Source organism: Pyrgilauda ruficollis, unplaced genomic scaffold (genome assembly GCF_017590135.1).
Source record: "Pyrgilauda ruficollis isolate IOZ18807 unplaced genomic scaffold, ASM1759013v1 scaffold129, whole genome shotgun sequence".
NCBI classification, from domain to species: domain Eukaryota; kingdom Metazoa; phylum Chordata; class Aves; order Passeriformes; family Passeridae; genus Pyrgilauda; species Pyrgilauda ruficollis.
This window is the reverse complement of record NW_024511321.1, coordinates 1,678,956-1,705,982: the sequence shown is the minus strand read 5'-3', so window position 1 is coordinate 1,705,982 and position 27,027 is coordinate 1,678,956. Positions and strand designations below refer to the sequence as shown.

General features: G+C 53.7%; 2 protein-coding genes across 5 annotated transcripts in view; one reads left to right on the top strand and one right to left on the bottom strand.

The window, feature by feature from the left end:
• Positions 1 to 12,164, top strand: part of FANCM (FA complementation group M) — a 57,757-nt gene extending 45,593 nt beyond the window's left edge. The window contains exons 13-22 of the mRNA XM_041458514.1: positions 1,922 to 3,725; positions 4,429 to 4,508; positions 4,609 to 4,677; positions 5,219 to 5,296; positions 6,985 to 7,141; positions 7,935 to 8,041; positions 8,597 to 9,139; positions 9,813 to 10,407; positions 10,817 to 11,108; positions 11,952 to 12,164. Coding sequence (XP_041314448.1) covers positions 1,922 to 3,725; positions 4,429 to 4,508; positions 4,609 to 4,677; positions 5,219 to 5,296; positions 6,985 to 7,141; positions 7,935 to 8,041; positions 8,597 to 9,139; positions 9,813 to 10,407; positions 10,817 to 11,108; positions 11,952 to 12,081 — 3,855 coding nt within the window. The 3' untranslated portion in view covers positions 12,082 to 12,164. The remainder of the gene's footprint in view (positions 1 to 1,921; positions 3,726 to 4,428; positions 4,509 to 4,608; positions 4,678 to 5,218; positions 5,297 to 6,984; positions 7,142 to 7,934; positions 8,042 to 8,596; positions 9,140 to 9,812; positions 10,408 to 10,816; positions 11,109 to 11,951) is intronic.
• Positions 12,165 to 13,259: 1,095 nt separating this feature from the next.
• MIS18BP1 (MIS18 binding protein 1) lies at positions 13,260 to 26,925 on the bottom strand. 4 transcript variants are annotated; one of them, XM_041458541.1, is made up of 17 exons: positions 26,170 to 26,925; positions 24,784 to 24,918; positions 24,019 to 24,530; positions 23,137 to 23,213; positions 22,424 to 22,554; positions 21,436 to 21,526; positions 21,039 to 21,202; positions 20,054 to 20,217; positions 19,487 to 19,592; positions 18,323 to 18,804; positions 17,970 to 18,226; positions 16,969 to 17,138; positions 15,603 to 15,742; positions 14,990 to 15,138; positions 14,412 to 14,496; positions 13,827 to 13,869; positions 13,260 to 13,673 (listed from the first exon to the last, which is right to left on the bottom strand). In XM_041458541.1, exons 1-17 carry the CDS (start codon positions 26,687 to 26,689, stop codon positions 13,579 to 13,581), a joined length of 3,321 nt encoding a protein of 1,106 aa, XP_041314475.1. In that variant the 5' UTR covers positions 26,690 to 26,925; the 3' UTR covers positions 13,260 to 13,578. The 4 variants fall into 4 exon arrangements, 3 of the variants coding, with proteins under 3 accessions (XP_041314475.1, XP_041314474.1, XP_041314476.1); XM_041458540.1 differs by having other exon boundaries at positions 17,970 to 18,804; XM_041458542.1 differs by lacking the exon at positions 24,784 to 24,918 and having other exon boundaries at positions 17,970 to 18,804.
• Between the last annotated feature and the right edge of the window lie 102 nt (positions 26,926 to 27,027).

Sequence of the window (27,027 nt, the reverse complement as noted above, 5' to 3'; positions counted from 1 at the left end):
AGCTCCACTCACAGCACCCAGGGGTGTGGGGGGGCCTGGGGACATTCCTGGGAAATTCCTCACTGATCCTGCTGCCTGTGCTGGGATCCCACAGTCCCTGAAAGGTTTGGGTGAGAAGGAATCTTAAATCCCACCCAGTGCCACCCCTGCCGTGGCAGGGACACCTCCCACTGTGCCAGGGTGTCCCAGTGTCCAACCTGGCCTTGGGCACTGCCAGGGATCCAGGGGCAGCCACAGCTGCTCTGGGAAAATGCATTGGTTTGGGATTTGTAGGTTTAGGGGGTTGTATTTCAGTGGCTTTGGATTTGTAGGTTTTAGGGGTTTTATTTGAGTGGTTTTGGTTTTGTAAGTTTTGGGGGTTGTATTGGAGTGGTTTTGAATTTGTAGGTTTTAGGGGTTGTATTGGAGTAGATTGGTTTTGTAAGTTTTGGGGGTTGTATTGGAGTAGATTGGTTTTGTAGGTTTTGGGGGTTGTATTTGGATTGGGCTTGGGGATTGTAGTTTGCGTTCTGGGTTTGGAGGTTTGGGGGGTTGTACTTGGATTGGTCTCGGGTTTGTAGGGTTTTGGTCTTGTACTTTGATTAATTTTGGATTTGGAGGTTTTTGGGGTTGTATTTTGATTGGGTTTGGGGTTCAGATTCTAGTTTGGAGGTTTTGAGGCTTGTAGTTTGAGGTTTGGGTTTGTAAGTTTTGGAGGTTGTAGTTTGATTGCGTTTGGGTTTGTAGGTTTTGGGAGTTTTAGTTTGATTGAGCTTGGAGGGTTTAGGGGTTGTAGTTTTAGTTCGGGTTTGTAAAGTCTTGAGTGTTGGAGTTTGGCTCTGGGTTTGTAGGTTTTGGGGTTGTACTTTGGTTGATTTGGGGTTTGTAGGTTTTAGGGTTGTACTTTGGTTTATTTTGGGTTGCAAGACAATATTAGACCTGATCAGTGCTGCACTCTCACCCTCACTGTGTGGGGTGGGCAGGGGCAGCACCTCCTCCCATTTCAGTCATGTTCAGTGGTTTGGCAGCTAATTAATCCTTAATCCATTTAATTTCTGTCCTGTTTGTGTAACACTGAAATACTTGAATTGAGCCCTTGTGCAGGGGGCAGTTGCTCCTGAGATAAACCCAAACAGACCCTTATCAGCCCCATTATTGTCACTCCAGTGCTCCTCTGCTCAGGTGACAGCTGGGCACTGAACTGGAACCAGGTTTGCTGTTCCTCTTGGATTTCAGACAGAGAATTCCATGTCTTGAGTCTGTGTTCTGACCAGGCTTGAGGAAAAGGAATTATTTACAACCTGCCGGATCAAAATCATCCTAAAACCCTCTTGTGACAATTCTGTTCCTCACTGTTTTTATTAAGTCTTCTCCTAAGGCAGCTTTAGTTAAAAAATCCAGACTTGGAGTTTCTTTGGATATCTTTACAAATGGATGGTTTAAGCATCAGCATCTGTGTGAAATTTGTGTTGAAATGATGATGGTGATTAATGACAAAATCTGTTAATAGTGCACAGTTTGCTTTGCCTGCTGCAACCAGAGAGGGATCAGTCTTCAAATTCCTGGAAGGTGGCTTTGGATCTTGCTTCCAGAAATATCTTCAGACAAGCCAATCTCTAATTATAAAGTCATTTTCCTCACCCTCTATAAAGGTACCTCATGTAATTTCAGGGATTAAGGAATCCAGGGATTCATCTGCCTGACCTGCCAAAAAAGAATTGTTCTGTTCAGATCCTCCATGTCCAGGTCCACTGTGCTTTTCCCCAGTGCATGTTTAACAGAGCTGGTTGCCTTTTGAACAGCAGATTTATAGACATCCATGAAAAATTGATTTAGAGTCTGTGGGAAGTTCTGCAGGAGAGCAAAACCTCCGTCCCTGTTTGCACCCTGGCTGTGAGCAGCCCTGGCTGTGCCTCTGCTAACCAGTGCCCTGTGTCCCCAGGGAGACTGCAGCTATGAACTGGAGCTCCAGCCTCACCTGCGCATGGAAGATGTGAACATTCCAGGGAGCAAAAGGAATCCCTCCATGGCCAACCCGCCCTGGCATCAGAGAGGTCGCTGCTCCAGGAGAGACCTGCCAAAATCCAAACCAAAACCGTTCCCACCTGATGCAGGTGGGAACGAGAGTGAGCTCTTTACCACCTTTAAAAGAAGCAAAGCCAAGGCTCCCAGAAGAGCTCCTGCACTCAGGGAAGTGCCTGAGTTGCCTCAGGACCCTCCTGCCCCTCCCTCAGGAACGAGGCTTGCTGTGCCTGGACACTCTCACAAGGACGAGGGGCTGGAGGTGACATTTGACTTAAATGCATTTATTGACCTGTGTGACAGCAGTGACAGCTCTGAAGCCCCTGCCAGTCCAGCAGCACAGAACAGCCCTGCAGGTAAAGCCTGTGGGGCCCTGGGGAGGATCCACAGGGACTCGGGGTACGAGACCTCCCCCATGGCCTCGGACCTGTTTTATCTCCCCGAATCCTGCAGGGATTCCTTCACACTCCAGGGGCCACCTCAGGAGCCCCCGGGGCTGGAACAAACATTTTCCCAAGTGCAAAGGCTTTTGTCACAGTCCCCTCCCTCTGGGGATGGACTGGAGCGTTTGGAGAGCCTGATGAGAGATGAAGGAACACCATCTCCTTCCCCAGAAGTTCTCCCTGATGGTCGCTCAGAGGCACTGCAGGACAGCGTCTCCCCTGCATCCCCAAAAACTGATCCTTCACTGCTGCTCCTGGACAATCCCAAAGTGGCAGTTCCCAGGGAATTCTGTGCCTCAGGAAGTCCCCGTTTATCCAAAACTCTGTCATCTGCCAAGGCTGCTGCTGTTGAAGAGGAGCAGCTCTGGAATGACAGCTTTGATGGCCTGTTTGACAGTGAGGAGTTCCCTGAATTCCCAAACAATGCTCCCAGCAGGGACCACCCCCTGACAAAGGAGCCTTTCCTTCCCAAGGACGCGGCAGAGGCTGCCCTTGAAGTTCCTGGTGGGGAGCAGAGTCTCCATTTGTTTGAGGATGAGGCTGCTGAGGACTCAGGTGAGGGCAGCCCCATGAGCACTGAGCCTCCAGGCAGGGCAGGTCCAGCTGGGACCATCCCTGGGCCAGAGGGAGAGCCAGGCAGGGAATTTCTGTGTGTGAGCCCCACCCAGGCCTGCAGGGAATCCCTGGGAACACCAGCAGTGGCCCTGGAGAAGGATGATCCCTACGACTGCTCCCAGGACCTGTTCTCCGTGACCTTCGACCTGGGCTTCTCCATCGAGGACAGCGGGGATGAGAGCTCTGGGGAGAGCAGGAATGCTGGGGACCCCAGAGTGAACGGGTCCCTGGGGAGTGCAGAGATAGCCCTGAGTGATGGCTCCAGGCTGGAAACCTCGCCAGGGTGGGACTGCAGAAGGCTGGAGAGGAGGGACATGTCCACACCGCTGTCACGGCAGAGCAGGGGCAGGAATGGCAGGGCAGGGACCAAGGGTGCTCCTGCTGTCCTCGGGTCAGGAGGCAGCAGGAGGGGAAGGGAACCCCCTGAACCTTCGCCCTCAGCACTTCTGACCCCGACAAGCAGGAAGGGTGTGAATATCAAAGCTGTCAAAAGAATTTCTATGAAAGTCTTCTCGAATGCCAGGGAGCAAATTCCAGAGGTGCCTCCTGTAGATCAAGTCAAAGAAAGCCCATGGAGGCAGAAGTTTGGGAGATCAGCCATGGATTCACCTTCAGGAAGGACAGAGAGCCTGGAAAACACCAAACTCCGTGGATCCCATGCTGCAGGTAGGGAATTTGGTGGGACAGGAGTTAGACCTTCATGGTTAGGAAACAGGATCCAGGATCTTTTGGGTCCTCGCTTTGGTTTTATGGCTGAGGTGGGAAGGTTGAAAGGATAGAGGAATAATGGCTGTGATGCTGGAAGTTGGGTCAATGAGGGGACATTCCCTGTGTCCTGTCCCTCCATCCTTGTCCCCAGTCCCTCTCCAGCTCTCCTGGAGTCCCTCCAGGCCCTGCCAGGGGCTCTGAGCTCTCCTGGAGCCTTCTCCTCTCCAGGGAACATTCCCAGCTCTCCCAGCCTGGCTCCAGCCCTGGAGCATCCATGGCCTCTCTGGCAGTGATGTTTGCAGCTTGCCTCGGTGCTGTCACAGGGATTTGTGTCACAAAGTGCTGCCACAACTCTGGCTCTTGCTCAGCTTTTAATGGCTTCTTCTCTTGGTGTTCTCTTCCCTTTTCTGCCTCTTGCTGCCTGGGGTAATCACTTCCCCCCGGGGCTCTCCAGGGAAGCAAGATTTATTGTCCATCCCAGCTGGAGATTATCTCTTTGATTAACAAGGCTGAAGAGAACAATATTTGCCCTGCAGATCAATAAATAATCTCCTTTGGAGGTGCTTTTCTGAGAGAGGCAGGGTTTGATAGCTCAGTTCCAACAAAATTGTGTTTGGAACTGTGCAGTTCTGGTGAATGTTGTTTATTCTGTTTTCTGCAGGACCCAGCAGTGACAGCGAGGAAGAGATCGTTTTCCAGAGAAAAAACAGGATGAAAAAGAACGTTTTGAAATCTCCTGATGTGAGTCTCAGAGGAAAAAAATAGACAAGGGAAGCAAAATGGCAATTTAAACAGCAAAACACAAACTGTGTGTGCACTGATGTTCACGTTGCTCCCACAGGGGATGGACGAGAGCGACCTGGAGTCTCCAGCTCGGGTCACCAGGAAACGCCGGCGCCCTCCCAACGTGGTCAGCAGTGAAATGGGGAGAAATCGTGGGAACTCACTCCTCTCCCCTTCAGTTCCTCCCCAGGGTCTCCACACATCACGGGATCCCGTGGGTTTGGGTTGGAGGGACCTCAGAGCCCACCCAGTGCCACCCCTGCCGTGGCAGGGACACCTCCCACCGTGCCAGGGTGTCCAGCCTGGCCTGGGACACTGCCAGGGATCCAGGGGCTTGGGTGACTTTGGAGCTGCTGTTTGGCAGTGAAACATTGCAGCAGCCAGGAGGGGTGAAATAACCTGCCTGCCACAGAGCTTTGAACCAAAAAAAGCAAATTCCTGGCACATTTGAGCTGATTTTTCTTCCAAATCCCATTTTCCTGCCCCGTTGTTGGGAGGTGTCCCTGCCCATGGCAGGGGTGGCCCTGGAGCAGCTTTAATGTCCCTGGAGCAGCTTTAATGTCCCTTTAATGTCCCTGGTGCAGCTTTAATGACCCAGCCAGGGGGGGTGCAGTGCCTTTGGGGTGGTCTCTTGCTGCAGCCCTGCTCTCTGTGTGTTCCCATTGCAGTCAGACACATCCAGTGAGGACAGTGGGGATTTCCAGCCAGGAGGAGCCAAACGTGCCAGGAGCTGTGTGACAGCCAAGGTGGGTGGCACTGTGTGCCCCTGGGGACACTGAGCTCAGCTTTGGAGCAGCTGGAATTTGGGAATGCTGGGGAAGGGGCCTGGGGGGCAGCTGTGAAACCAGAGAGCAGCTCAGAGGGCAACTCCAGGGACGCCCTGAGAGGAGTCAGGTCCTGCCCAGAAAAAAAATAAAAGGGAATAATATAACAAATTATAGTCAAAATATTATATTATATTAATTATATTATATCTGCTATAGCATAGTATATTTGTTATAGTATATTATAGCATAGTATATTTATGATAGTATATTGTAGTATAGTTTATTTATTATGGTGTATTCATTATGTATATTATAGTTATTATATTTTATTATATTGTATTTATTATATTTTGTCATATTCCCTGTGAACCCCTTCCAGATCAGGGTATTCTGGGATTGTATGTTATGTTATAATAATATAACATATTTATATATTTTAACAAAATAGAAAAATGAAATATTAATATAATAACAGCAATAATTATAATTAAAATGTAATATTATTATTATTATCATCATGAGGATTGGGCTGCTTGCTCATATGGGTGATCCCCACTAATGGTCTCAGCCCTGGACATTTAAGGCAGCAATGGTCCCTCAACCCCAAATGTTAAATCTCAGCTCAGTGTTTAACACTTCAGCAGGGGTGGAGGCAGGAGAGGAGGCAGCACCACACTTACTGAAGCTAAAAAGCTCCTAAATATTCATAGCTGTGGTTGCACTGGGCAGAAATTGCCATAATCAGGGCTCCAGGGCACCATATGTTGGACACTTTTTAAATTTTTAACAATGATCTTCATTATTAAGACTTCCCTTATGATATGAGTGTTTTATGGCAAACAAACCATTCTCTTGAAGTCATGGAGATATATAATATTTTGGGGCAAATTTGATGTTTTACTTTAGTACTTTATAGCTGAAATTACAGGAGAAAAATGTAATTAATGTAAAGTATCTCAGACAAAACACCTTTCTGAGTTAGCTTGTTTTGTTTCTGTGTATGACCTTGGGAGTGTTTTGTTGCCTGGTTTTGGTAGAATTTGGGATCAAGTCTCCTGCCCTGCAGTCACAAGGGAAGTGCCTCATCTTCCTGGGCTGAGCTGCACCACCTGAGGTGTTTTCAGCATCATTGTCTGATGAGTCCTAAATCCAGAGCAGAAAAGGGCAAACCAGGGTGGGCTCTGTGTCTGCAGTTCCTGCTGCACTTGGGTTTGCAGGAATCCAAAATCAAACTGGATTTTTGAAAGCAAACAAGATGAGTAAAACTTTACAGAGTGACCTGTTGTGTGTGCTGGGCACTCTGTGCTGGGCACTCTGTGCTGTCACTGTGTGCTGTCACTCTGTGCTGGGCACTCTGTGCTGTCACTCTGTGCTGTCACTGTGCTGGGCACTCTGTGCTGTCACTCTGTGCTGTCACTCTGTGCTGTCACTGTGTGCTGGGCACTCTGTGCTGTCACTGTGTGCTGTCACTGTGTGCTGTCACTGTGTGCTGTCACTCTGCTGTCACTCTGTCACTCTGTGCCATTCCCTGCCCCAGCAGTGGATCCCCTGCCCAGGCCGGATCCCTGCGCTGCTCCCGGCGCTGCTGGAGCCGTGGGTGGCTGGGACAGAGCTCCCAGGGCAGTGCTGTTCATTAGGGGCAGGTTTTAATTGCCCTGGCTGTGCAGGCTGCAGGCAGGCAGTTCCTGGACGAGGAGGCCGAGCTGTCCCAGCTGGATGCTGAGGGGATCTCGTCGGACGAGAGCGACGGCTCCGGGGAGGAGCTGAGCCCCTCCCTGGCCCAGTTCCTGAATGATGAAGGGGAGCCCCCACAGGCCCTCAACGGTGAGTGGGGAACTCCCAGAGCATCCCAGAGCCAGGGCATCCCTGGGGTGGGAGCTGGCAGCAGTGACCTGCTCACCCAGGCTCAGGAGCTGCTCCTGCCACGGCAGCCAGGGCTCTGCCAGCCTGGAGAACCTCCTGCATCCTGAGGGAGCAGCTGGGGCTGGGCCAGGGAGGGTCAGGCTGGAGATCAGGAAAGGTTCTTCCCCCAGGCACTGCCCAGGGAATGGGCATGGCCTCGAGGCTGCCACAGCTCCGGGAGCTGCCAGGGATGCCCAGGGTGGGATTGTTGGGGGTCTGGGCAGGGATGGGGCTGGGATGATCCTGGGGGTCCCTCCAGCTCAGGATATTCTGGGATTGAATGGCAGCTTTCATGACACAGGCTGGGTACACTTGGAATCCCAGGACTGTTTGGGTGGGAAGGAACCTCAAATCCCACCCAGTGCCACCCCTGCCATGGCAGGGACACCTCCCACTGTCCCAGGCTGCTCCAGCCCCAGTGTCCAGCCTGGCCTTGGGCACTGCCAGGGATCCAGGGGCAGCCACAGCTGCTCTGGGAAGTCTTCCCAGTATCTGGGAATTCCTTCCCAATCTCCCATCCACCCCTGCCCTCCTTCATCTCAAAGCCTTAGGCCTGGCTTTTGGGATTTCTGGAGAGGGCTGGAGAATTGCTTTGGGAAGCACAGGCTTTTGGGAAGCCATAAAGGAATATGCAAAACACAGTGTAACTGGTGTGAATGAAAAATTCCCTCTGTACTAATCCTGCATTAATTCTTTTTTCTGGTGTGGGTTTCAGACAGTGAGATGAGGGGAGTTTACCTGAGCTCCGTGCGCAGCCCCGCCCTCGGCAGCCGCTACAAGATGGTCCATCGGGAATTCAACGCCTCGGCCATCTTCTCCCAGGTGGGAAGAGCAGGGGCTCCTCTCCTTGGGGACCTCCCCTTGTGGGGCCACAGTGAGGTTCTTGGCCTGCTTTGAAGAGCAGTTACAGCCTTTTTTTGGTAAATTGCAAGTTCCAACATAAAACTTCAGCCTGGAGAAGGGAAGGATCCAAGAAAAGCTCAGAGCCCCTGGCAGGGCCTGGAGGGGCTCCAGGAGAGCTGGAGAGGGACTGGGGACAAGGGATGGAGGGACAGGACACAGGGAATGGCTCCCACTGTCAGAGGGCAGGGATGGATGGGAGATTGGGAACTGGGAATTGCTGGCTGGGCTGGAATTGCCAGAGCAGCTGTGGCTGCCCCTGGATCCCTGGCAGTGCCCAAGGCCAGGCTGGACACTGGGACACCCTGGGACAGTGGGAGGTGTCCCTGCCATGGCAGGGTGGCACTGGGGGGGATTGAAGCCCCTCAGCCCTGGTATTTGTGTGTGGGCAGGGCTGGATAAGCCAAGGGCCCTTCTGGTGAGCAGCAGCAGAACCACTGCAGCTTTCCAAATCTCCCTGGCTGCGTTTCCCCCCAGATCCCCGAGCAAGACGTGGCTTATGCCGAGGACAGTTTCTGCGTGGGGGATGAGGAGGAGGAGGCTCCCGGCGGCTGCAGTGAGGAGGAGGTGTGTGTGGATTTGGAGCTGCTCACCGCGGAGGGCTGCAGCAGCAGCAGCAGCAAGCAGTACCTGACCCGCCGCAGGAAGAGGCTGGGCCAGGCCCGGCTGGCAGGGAGCGCTCCTGCCCCGGGGCAGAGGAAGAAACCTTCCCGAATCATTGTCCTGAGTGACTCCAGCGAGGAGGAGACGGGAGCCAGCAGGGAGAAGCCCCTGGAAGCAGGGCAGGGCAAGGGGCAGCTCCCCAGGGCCCTGCCCTCAGCCCCCTCTGCACAGCACGGGAGCGGGGCTGGGGAAGGCACAGCTCCTCAGCCTGGGGGGCAGGACACAGACAGGCTGCTGGGCCTGGAAGCTTCGGCCTCTGGGATGCTGGATCCCCCCCCAGAGCAGGCAGGCAGGAGCTCATCCATCCCCCCAGCTGGCTCTGGCTGCAGGAGCACAGATCTGCAGGCTGCTGCTGAGGTCAGTGCTCAGGGAAAGCAGGGAGCTTCCTCGTGGGAGAGAATTCCTGTGCCAGGGCTGTTCTGAGGGCTGGCAGCAGCAGGAGTCAGGGAATCATGGAATGGTTTGGGTTGGAAGAGACCTTAAAGCCCATCCCATTGCACCCCTGCCATGGGCAGGGACACCTGCCATAGACCAGGTTGCTCCAACCTGGCCTTGGACACTTGCAAGACCATCTCCCTTTCCTTGCTGCTAGAAGCTTTGTATTCCCAGGGTAAACTGGATTATTTTAGGAGTGAACACATTAAAAGTGGGGTTAGATTCTCCCTTGGTCTGACAGTCATGGAGGTTTGTGGATCTGTCTGAAACAGCAGTGTACACTGGTTCTTTGGGTTTGTATTAGAAAATCCTGGTTCACTGTCTGAATTCAGGGCCTTCAGCACCTCCCTGAGGTTGGGTTCCTGATCTCTCACTCTTCCCAGCCTGATCTCTGTCCTTTACAGGATCCAGGTTTTGTTGAACTTCTTAGTGAAAGCTGCTGCTTTTGTCATCCAAACTCTGGGACAATCAGCTCAGCTCAGTGGGGAGACTGATGCAGGGATTAAAGTGTCAACCTGAAAGTGTTGATACTGCAAAACATCCTTTTATTGATTTGAGTAAAACCCCCACGATCTGTGATTTTCATCACTCACAGGTGTACAGCTCTTTGAAGAAGACCCACGGGAGCAGCTCAGGCTCGGCGTGTCCTGCTGTCCCAAACTCTTCCTCAGCCACGGCTCGGATTTCCAGTGTTCCCGGGGAGCACAGCCCCTCCCCGGCTGGGATCTGCCGTGTTCCCGGGGAGCACAGCCCCTCCCCGGCTGGGATCTGCCGTGTTCCCGGGGAGCACAGCCCCTCCCCGGCTGGGATCTGCCGTGTTCCCCCTGAGCACAGCCCTTCCCCGGCTGGGATCTGCCGTGTTCCCGGGGAGCACAGCCCTTCCCCGGCTGGGATCTGCCGTGTTCCCGGGGAGCACAGCCCCTCGCTGTGCATCCTGGCGGACAGCCGGGAGGTCTGCTCGGGGCCGGAGGTGCTCTCGTGCCTGCGGGCCGTGCACGGGCTCCGGGTGCAGGTCTGCTCCCTGGGCACCAGCGACTACATCGTCAGCAACCGCCTGGCCGTGGACAGGGTGCTGCAGTCGGAGCTGCAGAGCCCTGGGAACAGGAATAAACTCAGCCAGAGGCTGCAGCGCCTGCAGGGCATCTTCGAGAGGATCTGTGTGATTGTGGAGACAGACAGGGTCAGGCCAGGTGGGTGCTGCCAGAATGCCCTGCTCTGAGGGACACAGGGAATGGCTCCCAGTGCCAGAGGGCAGGGATGGATGGGAGATTGGGAATGGGAATTGCTGGCTGGGCTGGAATTCCCAGAGCAGCTGTGGCTGCCCCTGGATCCCTGGCAGTGCCCAAGGCCAGGTTGGACACTGGGACACCCTGGGACAGTGGGAGGTGTCCCTGCCAAGACTGGGATGGGATGGGATGGGATGGGATGGGATGGGATTTAAGGTCCCTCCCACCCCAAACCATTGTGGGATTCCATGTCAGGAGCAAGCACAATTTTATCCATGCACAGGCATTTGTTTTAATCCAAAAATCCAAACCCTGCAATGAAATGATTCCACTAGACAATAACAGGATCTTGCTTTCCTGTGCTTCCACTCAGGAGAAACATCCCGGTGTTTCCAGAGGACCCAGTACTACGATGGAGTGCTGTCAGCCTTGGTGCAGGCTGGAATAAAGATCCTCTTCAGCTCCTGCCAGGAGGAAACTGCAGCTTTGCTGAAGGAGCTGGCTCTGCTGGAGCACAGGAAGGACGCTGCCATCCAGGTGCCAACGGAGCCGGAGGGGCACCGGCGGGACATCCTCAACTTCTTCCTGAGCATTCCCAACCTCAGCTACGGAGCTGCCCTCAACCTCTGCCACTCCTTCGGCTCCATCACAGCCGTGGCCAACAGGTAGGGCCAGCACAGGGCCCGGCAGGGGCTCCAGGGCCCAGCCTTCCCTCCTTCTGCTCCCCTGGAGCCAGGGAGAGCCTTCTTGCACCTTTCCTGCCGGGATAGCTGCACAGGGAATCCCTTCCTGCACCTTTCCTTCTGGGATCATTGCTCAGGGATTCCCTTCCTGCACCTTTCCTGCCGGGATCATTGCTCAGAGAATCTCATCCTGCACCTTTCCTGCTGGGATCACCTCTCAGGGAATCCCTTCCTGCACCTTTCCTGCCGGGATCATTGCTCAGGGAATCCCTTCCTGCACCTTTCCTGCCGGGATCATTGCTCAGGGAATCCCTTCCTGCACCTTTCCTGCCGGGATCATTGCTCAGGGAATCCCTTCCTGCACCTTTCCTGCCGGGATCATTGCTCAGGGAATCCCTTCCTGCACCTTTCCTGCCGGGATCATTGCTCAGGGAATCCCTTCCTGCACCTTTCCTGCTGGGATCACCGCTCAGGAAGAGCCTTTCCCACCCTCTCCCAGGAGCTTTCCTGTTCCATCTCAGCTCTTTGCACATTCCTGTCCCTCCTGCTGAGCAGCCCAGGGCACTGACAAGGGCTCTGCTTCCACCCTCCCTCCTGCTGCCCCATGCTCTCTTTCCCTCGGCATTCCCTGTTTTCACTGCTCAGGTGTGCTGCCAGCCCTCGGGCACCTGTGCAGAGGTGACCGCAGCAGCTCCCGGTGCTGCCCCATCCCGGGCAGTGCCTCCAGGGGCTCCCGGTGCTGCCCCATCCCGGGCTCCAGTGCCTCCCGGTGCTGCCCCATCCCGGGCAGTGCCTCCCGGGCTCCTCCCGTTCCCTCTCTTGCAGCTCGGTCCCGGCGCTGGCGGCGGGGGCGCGGCTGAGCCGGCCCCAGGCCGAGGAGCTCCATCGGTTCCTGCGCCACGACTTCGACCTGCAGCTGCTGCCTCAGCCCCTGCCCGCCAAGGGGAAGAGCTGAGCTCGGCACTCCGGGCCCTGCACTGCACTTTACCCACTCGGGATTGGATGTAAATGATGTAAATAAACGCTTGTCAAACCTCAGGGTGTGGGAGCTGCACCGCCCCGGGTGTCCCCAGGGTCCCTGGGCACAGCTCTGGGGCAGGGCTGGGGTGATCATCCCCAATTCCTGTGAAAACCACAATAATGGTTGGGGTACTTTGGCAAAGCTTTGGGCAGTGGCGGAGAGGAGCCCAGCAGCAGCTCCTGCCATCGCTGCAACACCACCCCGCGTTTCCAGCTCAAACGGGAATTGCCCGGTGTTCCCGGGACAGGGGTGGGGTTCCGGGGGCCCGGCAGCGCGGCCCCGTCCCTTGGTGCCTCTGCCCGGGCTCAGGTGCCCGATCCTTCCCCAGCCCCGCCGCCGCAGCCTCTGCTGCCACCAGCTGGAAAAGGATCGGGATCGGGATTCCCGGTCCGGGCAGCAGCACGGCCCGGCCAGAGGCTGGGACAGGGAGAAATCCATCCCTGGAACAGGAGCTGTCCTGGGCAGCCGGGTCAGCCACGGCCCCGCTCAGGGGAGACACCTGCAGAGCTGCCCCAGCCCTGGAGAGCGTCCAGAGGAATCCACGGAGCTGCTGCAGGGCTGGAGCCCCTCTGGAGCCAGGCTGGGAGAGCTGGGAATGTTCCCTGGAGAGGAGAAGGCTCCAGGGAGAGCTCAGAGCCCCTGGCAGGGCCTGGAGGGGCTCCAGGAGAGCTGGAGAGGGACTGGGGACAAGGATGGAGGGACAGGACACGGGGAATGGCTCCCACTGCCAGAGGGCAGGGATGGGTGGGAGATAATTGGGAATGGGAATTGCTGGCTGGGCTGGAATTCCCAGAGCAGCTGTGGCTGCCCCTGGATCCCTGTCAGTGCCCAAGGCCAGCCTGGACACTGGGACACCCTGGGACAGTGGGAGGTGTCCCTGCCATGGCAGGGTGGCACTGGGTGGGATTTGAGGTCCCTTCCCCCCCAAAGCACTCCATGATTCCAAACCAAGAGGATGAAACCTTGCAGGCACCATTCCAAGCTGGACAGCTCCTGGATTCTGCTGCCCCACAACAGCTCTGAGTAATCTGTGAGTAAAAAAGCTTCTCCTTGTTTATTACATTAAGGAAAAGTAAAAATTCAGGCTTTCCCTAGAGTAAATTAAAAAGCAATTTCAGTTCCTTCTGGACTGCTGCTAAATTTATTATACAGCCCTATCCCAGAAGATATTTTAGCTTAAAGTGAATCAGAACTTGGCAGTCATTGGTATCTATGTACATTCCTCCTTCCCAGGAGAAACAGGACAAGGATGGGGGGAGTCTGGACAAGGAAATGCCAAGCATTGCCAGCAGGGTGGAATGGAGCTAAAACATATAAAAACACAGCAGGGCAGCTTTTCCAAACTGAAATCATTCCAGCATTCCCTCCCAGAGGGGGAGCAGAACCCCCATGCTCTGAACAAGTGCTGAACAGCACATCCATAAAAGTCCATCACATGGAAAAGTAGGAATCCTTCTCCTCCTCACTGGACACGTCTGGAGTCTCAGCTGTGAAGAGCTTCCCCACCAGCGGGGCCGGGGTCACTCCTGCAATAAAACCAGGGATCAGCAGGGGATGGCCCAGTGGGAAATGGGGGCAGAGAAGGTTCAGAGAGCAAAAGGCTGATGGGACACAGCTCATGGTGATGGAGAAGGAAGGGAGGGAGCTGGAAATGAGGAGGAGGAGGCAGGAATACTCACTCTTGGTTCTGCAGGAAGCCGGTGTCTCGAGCACGGCTCTGGCCTGAGGGAGGGAAGGGAAGAGGCTCAGCCAGGGCTGGCACCAGCTCAGGGTCCCCATTTCCCAGAATTTCCACAACTGCTTTCCCTGAACCACAGGCACAAGCTGCTCCCAGGATCACAGGGTTTTATGGAAAAGCCAAAGGAGCTGCAGAGCCTGGGAGTGGAGGAATCGATACCTCATTCAGGGATACAAGGTTCACTTATGGTCACTGCTAGGAGTCAGACTGGGTGATCCTTGTAGGGCCCTTGTGGGTACCTCAGGATATCCTATGGGTATTGTTCCTTTTCCCACTGTTCAGAAGAATTTAACAAGAACCTAAAGACCACAGAATTCCACAGCAATTCCAAACCCTGACTAAAAGCAATGGAGTTAATCCTGACAATGAAGAGCTCCCTTCTCACAAAGGAACTTCTCTCCACAGCAGCAGATACCAAACCCAGGCAGGGTTCCCATTTTCCATCCAGAGCACACAGGGGGCTGTGATCCCAGGATTGTGCCTGGCTCAGGTGGCAGTGGGCAGAGTCCAAGGAAAGCAGCATTACCGGCTTCTTCTTGACCGTGTCCCAGGTGCCTCTGTTGCCCTGCATGTTCTTCTGCATGCGGAACACGTGCCGGTCGTAGTCATTCCTGGGACACAAGGGAGCAGGGCTCAGCGGGGCTGGAATGCTGCCATGGGACCCCCTGCATGCAGCCAGGGAGCCCACAGGGAACGAGCAGGGCTGGATCACAGGCTGCACATGGCAGTGCAGGGATCACAGCAAGCCTCATCCCCTTCCCAGGCCCAGCCGTGTCCATGACACAAAACCCCAGTGGCTCCAGGTTCCCAGATGGCTCCGGATTTGGAGCAGAGCCTGAAGCCCTGGGTGAACAGGGCAGGACTGAAGGCTCTGCTGAGGCTGAAGGCCATTCCCAGGGCTGGGAGCAGGAGCTGCCCACAGGGAGCTGACCAGCTCCAGCAGCACATGGAGCTCCAGGGAAGAGCTTCTCCCAGGCAAACCAAGGCTGCAGGAGTGGCTGGAAGTGAGCTGCTGTCCCAGCCCCACAGCCACCTTTCTCAGAGACAAAAAGGGATCTTGGGGCAATGCCAAGGTTCACAAAGGGCTGGTGGAGGAGCTCCTACCTGTTGATGGGGACCAGCATTCCCGGGCTGATGTGCTCACACTGTGGAGTTTTCACAGGGGGAAAGAGGCCTGAGGAAGGGGTGAGTGGGAACTCTGAGAGGGCGAAATCTTCGGTGTCCCCGTCCTGGCTCCCTCGCAGTGCTGGCAGCTGTAGAGCCACCTCAGAGCTGTCAGTCACCTGAGCCTGGTGTTTCTCTCTCCCCCCTCCCTGCCCTGGATCTGACTCCCCCTGTCCCTGCTGAGGCACAGCTCCAGCCCCGTGCCCAGAACTGGGCACGACCCTGCACCTCCACCTTGGTCCGAGTGCCCCTCCAGACCTGCCCCAGCACTTGGCTGAGGGGTTTTGGTGCTGCCACACCCTCAAAAAGTCATTTCTGGTTACAATCCCAAGCTCCAAGCTGCCCAGGACTCCTCAGAAGGATGATTTCTCAGGTGGTGCTGTCACCATGCAGAGGATCCTCCCAGCCTGTCCAATGCCACCAGCCAAGGGCGGCTACAGCACGTGAAGTAAAGGATCTTCCCAAAGAACCCCAGGACTGCATTGGTGGAACTGGAGCAGCCCCCAGCACAGCCAGCAGGACAGCAGTCCCACAGGAGCTGTCCCAGGTTTACCTGGACCATCCTCTTCTGGAAGGGCGTCGCGGTGAAGATGTCGTCGTGGTTGTCCTTGGGCAGGTGCTCCAGGAACTCCCTCATCTGCTGCTTCCGTTTGAGGGTGCCCACCTTGGCAGTGATCTCTGGCTCCTTCTCATCTGCAGGATCCAAACAGGAATTGTCTCAGACAGCAGCCACGGGGTTAAAATTCACTGTCTGCAGTCAGTGCCACAGCCCATTCTGTCCTCTGGTGGAATCTCTTACAGCTTCTTGAGGATCCTTTTGAGTTCTCACACAATTTTTGCTTTCCAAAGCAGTTTCCCCACTCCATCTTCAGGGGAGGGTCACTGCAGAGCCTCCCAGAGCCACTGCAGGTCATTGTGACTGTGACAGAGCTGTGCTCACGTGTGCCTTGCAGAGGGCAAACCCACAGCTGTGTCCCCGTGCCAGGAGCAGCAAGGCTCAAAGGCTCCGCTGCTCAGGGACACTTCTACTGAAGGCAGGCTCAGGAATGCTCAGCTCAACTTGTATCCATGGCAAACCTTAATCCAATCCAGCCCCCAAATGAAGCTGCAGCGTGGGGATGGCAAACAGCAGAGAATGGGACTGGGCTGTGCTGACTCCACACTGCCCTTGGGCATCCAAGAACCCAAATCCCATCTGGACAGAGCTCTGCAAGGAGCTTATGACCTTCTGGGCCTCCAGGAGACCCTCAGGATGTCAAGAGCTCTTTCCCCTGAGGGGTGAAGGTCAGAGAAAGTCTTCCCCTCATGTCAACAACTAGAAAACTCTACAGGAAGAGAGATTCTTTCCTTTCTCTTGTCACCTCAGTCACTGATGACATCCTCCAATCTCCACCCCAAAAGGTGACCTGGCTCACTGCCACACCCTGATGTGTTCTTGTGGATGTATCCCATGGGAGCAGAATTGGTGAGGCTGGAAAAGCCCTCCCAGCCCATCCAGTCCAACCCTTCCTCAGCACTGCCCCATGTCTCCAAGTGCCACATGCACAGGGCTTTTAAATCCCCACAGGGATGGGCACTCCAAACCTCCCTGAGCAGCCCCTGAGCCCCCTTTCCATGGGGAAATTCCTGCTGTGCCCACCCTGAGCTGCCCTGGCCCAGCCTGAGGCCGTTCCCTCTGCTCCTGTCCCTGTTCCCTGGAGCACAGCCCGACCCCCCGGCTGTCCCCTCCTGGCAGGAGCTGTGCAGAGCCACAAGGGCCCCTGAGCCTCCTGTGCTCCAGGCTCAGCCCCTTCCCAGCTCCTCAGGAATTCTCCAGCCCTTCCCAGCTCCCTTCCCTTCCCTGGACAGGCTCCAGCCCTCAGTGTCTGCATCAGAATGATTTACCACCCACACAACACCCAGAAAGAAGACGCTGGTACCTTTCTTCTCAGATTTTCCCGACATGGTTTTCCTGGGCTGCTGTTTGGAGCCTTTCCCCTGCTGCTCCTCCAGGTACTTGCCCTGGCACTCCTCGGCCGAGCGGGACCCCACGGCCATGGCCACCTCCTGCCAGAAGCCGCTCCTGTGCTTCGGGAACGCCGCGATGGCCCTGCGGGGACAGCACGGGCACAGCGTCACCAGGCAGGGCACCTGAGGGGCACGGCCCTGCAACCTGCCTGGCAACCACCTGGGCCAGGGGTTGAGGCAACCTGGCTCTGGCCTCTTGTTGCCAGAGCAGCTGTGGCTGCCCCTGGATCCCTGGCAGTGCCCAAGGCCAGGCTGGACACTGGGGCTGGAGCACCTGGCACAGTGGGAGGTGTCCCTGCCATGGCAGGGCTGGCACTGGGTGGGATTTAAGGCCCCTCCGACCCAAAGCAATCTCTGATCCTGAGGTGTCTTTTCTTCAGAACAGGCAAATTTATTTAAACACCTTCAACTGACAGATGTGTCACAAGATAAATTTCCTGATTACTTGTGCAGGTCCTCTCAGACCTGAGCTCCTGCTCATCTGAAAGAGCTAAACCCAAACTTGGCCATTTTACACTCAGTGTCTAGCAAATATTGCCCAGTGGTTTAAGTAATGGGATGATGGATTAATTAAGCACCCTTGCAGTTAACCTGCCCTTACCAAATCTGCTCACAAAACCACATCATGTTTAAGATGTTACTGCAATCTGGGGAGGGAACCTTCTCCCTCTCACCTGTGGCCTTCACCATATTATAGTGATGTTTCATTTGTGGAGAATAGTAATAGGGAATAATAATTCTAATTATTATTAGGGAATAAAAATAAGGAACTGAATGGGAATATTTCTAATAGGGAATTAAACACAAAGGAAACCTGGGAACTCATGAATCTGAAGCCCCCCAATCCAGACCATTCAAACCCCTCAGTTTCCCTGAGGGAAACTTTTCCTCTGAACACAGAGTGATCCCTTACTTGTAAAGCTTCTGTAATTCCTTCTCAGACCAACCATCACCCGCCCTTGTAAAAAGTTCCAGAGATTTCTGCCCCTTTGCCTCTCTGGGTTTTGCTGCTGAAGGCCTGGCACTGTTGGAGACTCCATGGCTTGTTTTTTTCTGGGGCACTCTGGCGTCGCTGTCCTCGCTGTGAGTTTCCTCATTCCTGCTTTCGCGCTCGGTGTCAGAGATGAACCTGCTCCTGGCAGGGTTGGTTCTGCCCCGTGTCCTCCTGGCCTGAGCAGGCAGAAGGGAAGCACTGGACTCAGAGGATGCTTTCCCTTCAGAAGGGGGCTCAGACTCCTCAGTGGACTCAGGCCCACTCAGCCTCACCAGCACATTCCGGGAGGGCTTTCCTGTCCTTTGGCCACAGGACTTGTTTGCATCATCCCAGGAACCTTTGGAGCCAGAGCAAGTTTTCTGGTTTTGAGACTCTGATTTTAACATAGATTTCTTTTTCCTCCTGATCAGCAGTGGGGTGTCCTCACTGGACTGCTCCTCCTCATCCTCTGAGGACTCCTGGCTGACGAGAACCCTCTCGTTTCCCGGGCGGCGCTGCTTGGCTGACCTGAGGCAGCTCCTGTAGTCCTTGTGGCTGCTGGGCTCTCCAGAGCCTGCCTTCGGGGCCCTGCTGCCGTGTTTGCTCAGCACCTCGGTCTCTAAGGAAGCCCCCCTGGCAGGGAGCTGGGATTTCCTGTTCGTGCCCCTGATTCCAGGGTCACATTCCTCGTCGTCCGAAAGGATGCGCCTGTCCCTCCTGCTGCCGGCAGAGCCGGGCCCCGCTCTGGAAGTGGCTCCTCTCTCGCTGCTTTTCCCTGGAAGAGAGGGAGCCAGAGCCCGTCAGGGGGTGCAGGGTGGGTCCTGCTGTGCTTGCAGCACAGGGATCTGCACCCCGTCCGGAGCTTTACCTGCCAAACTACAAACTCAGAGCTGCTCTCAAGGGCTCTCCGAAACTCTACTGACTGAGCAGGCACATCCCCAAAGCTCTGCTCTGCTCCAGAGAGCTTTTCTGCAGGAAACATTGCAGCTGCTTTAAGAGAGAAACTTCTGCTTTATATTGCACATTCTTCTCAGGCTTCTATCACCACCCAAATTCTACTAAAACCAAATTTTTATTGAAAATTTCGTTCATAGATTTTTTTTTTTGCCAACATTTCATTTCTTCCATCCATGTTAAAAAGCAAAGCCAGGCCTCCAGGTCACTGGATTGGTGAACTCCAAAAAGTCCAAATCCCTTCATTTCAATTTCCAGAATGAAATCCCTGCGTTCCCGTTATGTAATTAACAAAGTGATTTACAAACATAGTTCTTGTTTGGAGCTGTGAAACTCCACATGAATGCTACTCTGATGATTCTTCAGAGAAAAAGCAGTTGATCTTTCAAATATTTGAATAATTTCTTTGCATGAACACACCCAATCCTACTGGCTTCAGCACCCACTCACAATTCCACTGATTCCATCAATAACTTGAAAATAGAAAAAAAAATAGTTTTTACCTTTACTTTGGCTTTTTGGCATTTCCCCTCTTGTCTTCATGCCTTCCTTTGGATTATTCTTGGAGATGAACCTGGTCATTCTTTTGGGTTTTTCACTACTAAGCATCTTCAAAATAAAACAATTTACTCTAAAACTAATTTAATCTCCTTTTCTCCAGGCTGAGTCCCCTTCCCAGCTCCCTCAGCTTTTCTCCAGGCTCCAGCCCCTTCCCAGCTGTTCCCTTCCCTGGAAATGCTCCAAACCCTCAGAGTCTCTCTTGCAGTGAAAGGCCCAGAACTGACCCCAGGATTTGAGGTGGGAGCTCACCAAATTGCTGTCTGATATAATTACCTTTCAAAACACCCCCCATTTTTCCCCCAGAAAGAATTCCCCATTATGTCAGATTTAGATACCACAATTATGTGATAATATGGACATAAGACTATTTTTTGGTGTGCTTTCTAATATTTTGATCATGATTCCAAGATTTCCTTTCTCTTCAGATGCCTCTAAGAGCTGCACCTGTTCTGTTCCCCACCTGGCCAAGTTTAATAATTCTATTTATGTCACACTCAGGAGGATCTTACCCCATTCAGATAATCCACCCATCCATTTTGTATGGTGACATTCAGATCCCGATCCACAAACTCCCTCTGTCCACACCAGAAGTTCAGGGGGGGTTTGACACGGCGCCCGCTGCGAGTGTAGACACTGCTCGAGCTTCTCCTGGACCTTTGATTTGGTGTTATGACTGCAAGGGAAAAAAAGCCCAAAGAAAGAAGAGTTTTTTCCCAAATATTGCATGGCAAATTCAGTTTAGCAGATTTCACAAGCAGAGGAACAACGTTGTGTTTAAACTAGACTAAAAGGGAAATGTAAAATGTATCCAAAGTTGTTCTTTTCAAAGCATTGTGAAAGAAATAACAGGACTGAAGAAGCTTCACAAGTTATAGAATTTACTGTGGTGAACTTTTTACTTTGTTTAGAAGGTTATAAATACTGTGAAAGTTGTTTGAGGAGGGAGAATGATGGACTAAAAGGGAAATGTAAAAAAGTTGTTCTTTTCAAAGCATTGTGATAGAAATAACAGGACTGAAGAAGCTTCACAAGTTATAGAATTTACTGTGGTGAACTTTTTACTTTTACTTTGTTTAGAAGGTTATCCCAACTGTGAAAGTTGTTTGAGGAGGGAGAATGATAAAGAAAAGCTGTCACGTGGAACAGCTGCTCACTGTGACAAATGAGAGTGAAAAATAAACGTGAGTGATGAGAGAAAAGCAAAAAAGCTTTTACAGTGCTAGCAAGAAAACCTGATTCCAGCAATAACAAACAGCACAGTGGGGTTTGGGAAAGGCCCACTGGACAAAGACCCCATAAAAAGTTAAAAGTTAAACCTGAGTTAAACCCCAGAGCTGTCAGTGCCTGTGGCACTCAAAGGCTGAGCCAAACCAGGGGGCTTTCACAGCTTTACAGCCATTTCCTGGAAACACAAGCAGCATAATGAACCTTTCCACAACCCACTCCAGCCAGCCCAGGTGTCTTTTCCAAAGGAAAGGATTGTTAAATACTCACAGATGTTCTCATGATTCTCTGGTGACACCTCATAGGTGGCGTTCCTCAGTGCAGGTTTCTTTGCTTTGCTCGCCGAGTCTCCGGCAGCTTCCAACACATCAGGTCCCTCCACAGAGTCACTGTTCTCATTTGTCTCCCCACCACTCTCTTGAACTCGTTCTTTCCTGATGGTTTGGAGATTGAGACAGGAGATAATAGCCACTGAGGAAGCTGTTCTTTAACAAACAGCGAAGACGTGAAGCCCTGGTGGGCAGGAGCCTGGTGGCCCAGCACAGCAGAGTAGCTTCATGCCCACATCTAAAACATTTCACACTCCTCTGGTGTAATACTCTCAAAAAGAAAAGTCTCAATGAACACTTAGAACACTGCAGTGATAGACAATGTCCAAAGAAGTTACCTCCTCCTTTCCTCAAGAAACTCCTCCACGTACTCCTTCCACCTTCTGGAGAAGCCGAATGTGAATTTCTTAACGAAGCGGTAGGGGAAGCCTGAGGGGAGCACAGGGGACATGAGCAGCAGCTCTGCAGGGCTGGCACTCCCCCAGGGGACAGAAGGACCCCCCAGAGCCTGTTAAACCCAAACAGCAGAGGAACTGACCCAGACAATCCCATCCAGCACCCTCCAGTCACTCTTAGCTCTAGGAAACCTCTGCAGCACTAGAGCCACTCTGCTTATGTTGCTACTTTTCCTTCTCAGAATATTAAAATAGAAACAAATGTAAGTTCTTAACAAAGAAAGTAATAAAATCTTCAAGTCAGAGAGCAGCCAGAGAAGGCATTCATCAGCAGGGACCCCAGTGCTGCAAGTGAGAAGGGAACACTGAAATCGCAGTCACTTCTTTGGGCCTGAAAGAGCCAACAGTGAAGGTGTGTTGGGTAAAAAATGGTGCAACACGCCTGGGGCACACCTGTGTTAGGGGAAGTAATGCTGAGGGAACGGCTGGAGCTGGAAGTGGGGTGGGGGGGCAGGCTGGAGATCAGGAAAGGCTCTTCCCCAGAGGGTGCTGGCACTGCCCAGGCCCCCAGGGAATGGGCACAGCCCCGAGGCTGCCAGAGCTCCGGGAGCCTTTGGACAGCGCTCTGTGGGCAGGGACAGGGGCTTGGGGTGATGATCCTGGGCGTCCCTTCCAGCTTGGATATTCCATGATTCCAACTATTTACTCCACCCATGCCACAGAGTATCTTTGTGTCCTCAGAGCTGCCTGTGAGCACCGACAAGCAGCTCATTCCCAGCCAATGTGCCAGAGGAGCACACAGAGCAAACAGAAGAGAACAAATCCTGTATTTCCATCTGCATGAAAATCCCATTTCCTTACAAATCCCACATGCTCCAAAGCAAGCTGAAACAGTTTGTAATTTGCAAGGCATTCAGAATCAGCAGCTCACCTTCCTTCCTCATGGCAGCTGAGTCTATCTTGCCCTGCAGCAGGTAGACAGTTCCCGAGGAGGTCCGCACCTGGTTGTGAGTGACGCGCTCCGTGATGGCGCTGCTGTGCCACAGCAGCTGCCTCATGTCCCTGGCGACAGACACAACAGAAATCACCTCCAGAAAGGATTCCAGTCTGGAATGCTGACACTCCATGAGGGAGGGGTGGGGATCCCTGCTTTCTGAGGGATTCAGGTGCTGGCAGGATGTGCTCTGGGCTCAGTTTTCCTCTCTTAGCCTGGAACTGACACAGCCCTGCCTCGCCTGACACTGGGGCAGGGGACAAACTGAACCTGTCACTGCTGCAGGTGTCACTCAGGACAGCAGCTGGACTGAGCCAGCTCATTACAACAGCCCAGCTTGGATGGGGCTTGGAGAAGCACAGTGGGAGGTGTCCCTGCCCTTGGCAGGGGTGGGCTGGACGGACTTTAAGGTCCCTCCCACCCCAAACTGCCCAGAGCTATTTGATATTTATTTCTCTGAAGCTTTCTGATTATCTCAGCACAGCACTCTGAAATGAGTTCACCAGTAGTTCCCTGGATGCTGGCTCTCCCTCTCTTGCCCACACAAAGGAATTGTCTCTTCCTTGATAAAGCAGTCTAAGCACTGCACCATTACCTCATGTTTGGTGTCCATGGTTTACTTTACACTTAAATAATAAACTGGTTCTTACTTCCTTTTCCCTTCCACACAGATTGCCGTGTTTCCAACCAGTACTTTAATCCTCCAGCTGCTCAGGCAGATGTTTTTCTTTTCCAGAAAAAAAAAAAAAAAGAAAAAAAAAAAGAACATAAATAATTTAGAAGTATTTATTAGCCAGCACTCCTCAGTGATCAGATCCAATAACAAAAATAACTCTTTCAACATCTTCTAAGCTACAAATCTGGAATGTTAGAGCATATCTGATCCTTGGCTCAGTCCTGAAGGTGACTTGGTTTAATTCAGGAAACACATCAAACACTCTTGGCCACGGGGAGGGAGAACAGAACAAGTCCCTTGCAACCCCAGATTTCCCCAGGGAACAAGGGAACCCTTGGGCAGGTGTGCTTGTGCCACGTTCCCAGGGAACCCCAAGGACCTTCCCAGGACTTTTTCAGAAAGGGAGGAATGCTGCAGGCTGCACACTGCTCTCCTAGGAAAAGATTCTGCTCCAGTTAAACTGGAGTCTGGATGTTCCATAGGAAAGCCAAGCCCTTCCCCTCTCCATCAGCAGGACACATTCCTGGATGGATTCATGCCCAGCCGGGAAAGGTCTCTCCTCCCTGGATCTGAGCAGGCAGCCAGGAGCTGGCAGGGCCCATGATCACACCATGGCTTGTACACACTAAACCAAAAGTGTTTCTTTTACACAAAAAACCCCAAACCCTGAATATCTGTCATCTTGGAGTATGGAAAAAAAGGAACCCTTTGCATAGGAAAATATACTGGTAAAATCTAAAGGAGTAACAGTTTATTCTCCCCTCAGTGTTCCTTGCTTTTGACAAGAAAAATAATAACTTTGAGCTATCAGCCCAGAGGAATTTCTCATTTTCCCTCAAGGATTACTTTCTCCCACCTCTTTGCGTGCATTGCCAGCAGGTTGATCAGCAGGAGGTTTATCCAAAGGGACCTTGGGGTCTTCTGCCCGCTTCTGCTTCCTTGGAATTTGGACTGGAGAGGAGAGCAAGATGGTACAGAAGGGCTGGGAGGGGTTTTCAGGATTAGTCTCTGGTGCCTTTTCCACTGCTGGAGCAGCTGGTTTTTTGCTGGGCTGCAGCTCTCTCCTGTCTTCATGAAGCTCTGTACGTTTTGCTTCTCCATTTCCCCACGTTCCTTTTACCCGATTCCCGTTTTCCCAAGGGATGAAGTTCACTGGCAAAGGAGAAGCCACTGTACATTGAGACATGTCTTCATCAGCATCTACTTCAACAGATTCCACCACGAAAACATCCACATCGTCCTTATCAGAGTCCACAGCCTCTGCAGGCTCATTCCCTGGCTGCTCAGCACAAGCAGGTTGGACTGAAGGATTCCCTACAGTTGTGGAAGGAGGAACATTCTGCTGGGTTTTGGTTGAAGGTGGTATAGCTGCCCATTTAAAGGGAAAAAAAAAGGAATAACAAAGAAATTAGGGATATTCAAGCATGGGAACAGGCTGCCCAAGGGGTGGGTGAGACCCATGCCTGGAGGGATTTAAAGCCCTGTGGATGTGGCACTTGGGGACAGGGGAGGGTGCTAGGGAACAGTTGGACTGGATGGCCTCAGAGGGCTTTCCCAAGCTCAGCAGTGCCATGGTTCTCTGACTGGAGGGAGTTTGTGCTCTCCAGAGCAGCCCCAGTACCTTGCTGCTGCTGCTGCTGCTGCTGCAGTTGCCACTTCACCCGCAGGAAGAACTTCTGGGGGGTTTCCAGCAAGAGAGGCTCTGCTGGGGGCACTTCCTGGGGCTCCATCCTGGGAGTCTGGGGCAAAACTGGCTCTGGAATATAACCAGACAAACAAACCCCAAACCCCTTTTGATCTGGGGAAGAAAAACATTTTCATGGAGGCAGGGGGGGTGGGTAATATGATTTTTTAATATGCTTTTTATTGAAAAAAAAAACCCCACAGAATCCCAGAAAGGTTTGGATGGGAAGGGACCTTAAATCCCACCCAGTGCCACCCTGCCATGGCAGGGACACCTCCCACTGTCCCAGGGTGTCCCAGTGTCCAGCCTGGCCTTGGGCACTGCCAGGGATCCAGGGGCAGCCACAGCTGCTCTGGGAATTCTGTGCCAGGGCCTGCCCACCCTCATTGTAAAAAAGGGTCACACCCAGCTTGGCGTCAGCTGCAAAGCTGCTGAGGGTGCACTGGATCTCACCATGGATAACAATATTAAAGAGAGCCTAGAAAATGCCCCAGTGGGATTTCAAGCCCCAAGCAAGGTTCCATGAACCTTTCCCTCCCCTGCACAGACTGCAAGGAATAGTTACAGCAGTTTGTCTTGACTTTTTTAGTTACAAGGTGGTTCTGAAGGTGGTGCGTGGGTCAAGCCCACTCATGAGCACAGCAGAGGGAACAACTAGTGCCAGAGTGAGGCAGAGGGAGAGGAAACCAAATCCTCTACAACACAGAGCAGGGACGGGACATCAGCAGTGCTACAGACACATTTCAGCACTAAAAAACCCTCACCATCCAACTGTTTTTAATCCCAGCATCTGGGGTGCAACCAGTGTTGGTGCCAGTGCTTTTTTACACCCACCAAGGTGCTCTGGCTGCTTCTCCCAGATCCCGAAAGAGCCGTGAGTGGGACACAGAGGGAAAATGTTCACACTTGAGACAGCTCTCCTGGAGAAGCTGTGGAACAATCGTTGCTTCACAAGTGTGCCCAGGCTCTGGACTGATGGGTGTTGGTGTCAAGGGGCTTTGTCTCTCCATGGGCCTTCCAAGGAGAAAGGATTAAGGCAATGGGCAGCAGCACTGAGAGGTGACTCCAGTGTCCTCCAAAATAATAAAACCCGTTTGGGAAAAGGAACTATTAAAAACTTCTGTAATTTGGGATTGTGGACTGATGTAGAGAATTAAAATACTTAGGACAATGTGGAAATCAGGAATGTCACTTACTGCAGCACAAGATGCCTGAAAGTTCTATGAACTAAACTCAGGTTCACATCTTTGTGCTTTTTATTCCAGGTATCCTGAAGGCAAACACACCATTCTCACGGAGTCACCGAGGGCTCGTGGAACTCACCTGGTCCCGGCTGGGCGCTGCCCGCCGCCCGGGCCGTGTCGTGCCGGTGCTGCGGGGCCGCGGGGCTCAGGATCACGTCCCTGACGACCCTGCGCTGCTGCTCCGCCCGCGCCTTCATCCGCTGGAAGATCTTGGCCGGCGACTCCTGCCCGGGCGGCTCCGGAGCGCGGCGCTTCGGCGGCCGCTCGGCGACGGGGCCGGGCCGGCTCTCGGCACCAGCCCCGGGCCGGCTCTCGGCACCAGCCCCGGGCCGGCTCTCGGCACCAGCCCCGGGCCGGCTCTCGGCACCAGGCCGGCGTCCCGGCCCCGCGATCTGCGGGCCCGACGCGAGGCTGTCCGCAGCCGCGACGCTGCCCTGGCCCGGCAGGAGCTCCTTCAGCGGGGTGAGCGTCCCCACGGGAATGCTGCTGAGGGACACCGAGCGGAGCGGCGGCTCTCTCAAGGCCGAGCGGCGGCTGGGCGTCGTGATGATGTCGCAGACTCGCCCACAGCGCTGCCGGGCGAGTCCCGGTCCCCTCATGGCTGCGGCTCGGCTCAGCTCGGCTCGGCCGCTCCGGCGGCGCTCCCGGGCCGGCCCCACTCCCCTCACGGCGCCCCGCGCGCAGATTCGAGCGCAGCCGCTGCGCCCACCGATTGGCGGAAGAGAGCGCAACTACGGGCCGAGACCATCTCCCGCGGGTGCGGGGGTTGTTAAGAAATAGAGCTGTTGCCGGACGGCGTTGAGGCAGGCGGCAGCAGGTCCGGGCTGTGCCTGAGCTCCCCTCTCCTTGGCACGGTGGTTCGGTCCGGCCGTGGGCGGGCTCCGCGACCGTTGGCGCTGACGCGAAAGGGCGGGACGGGGCTGAGGCGGGCCGGGGC

Coding starts and splice junctions, on each gene's coding strand:
- MIS18BP1 (XM_041458540.1), bottom strand. CDS start 26,689: ATGAGGGGACCGGGACTCGCCCGGCAGCGCTGTGGGCGAGTCTGCGAC. Junction 24,919..26,169: donor CAGCGCCCAGCCGGGACCAG/GTGAGTTCCACG, acceptor GTTATATTCCAG/AGCCAGTTTTGCCCCAGACT. Junction 15,743..16,968: donor GGGAAAATCTGAGAAGAAAG/GTACCAGCGTCT, acceptor TGGATCCTGCAG/ATGAGAAGGAGCCAGAGATC.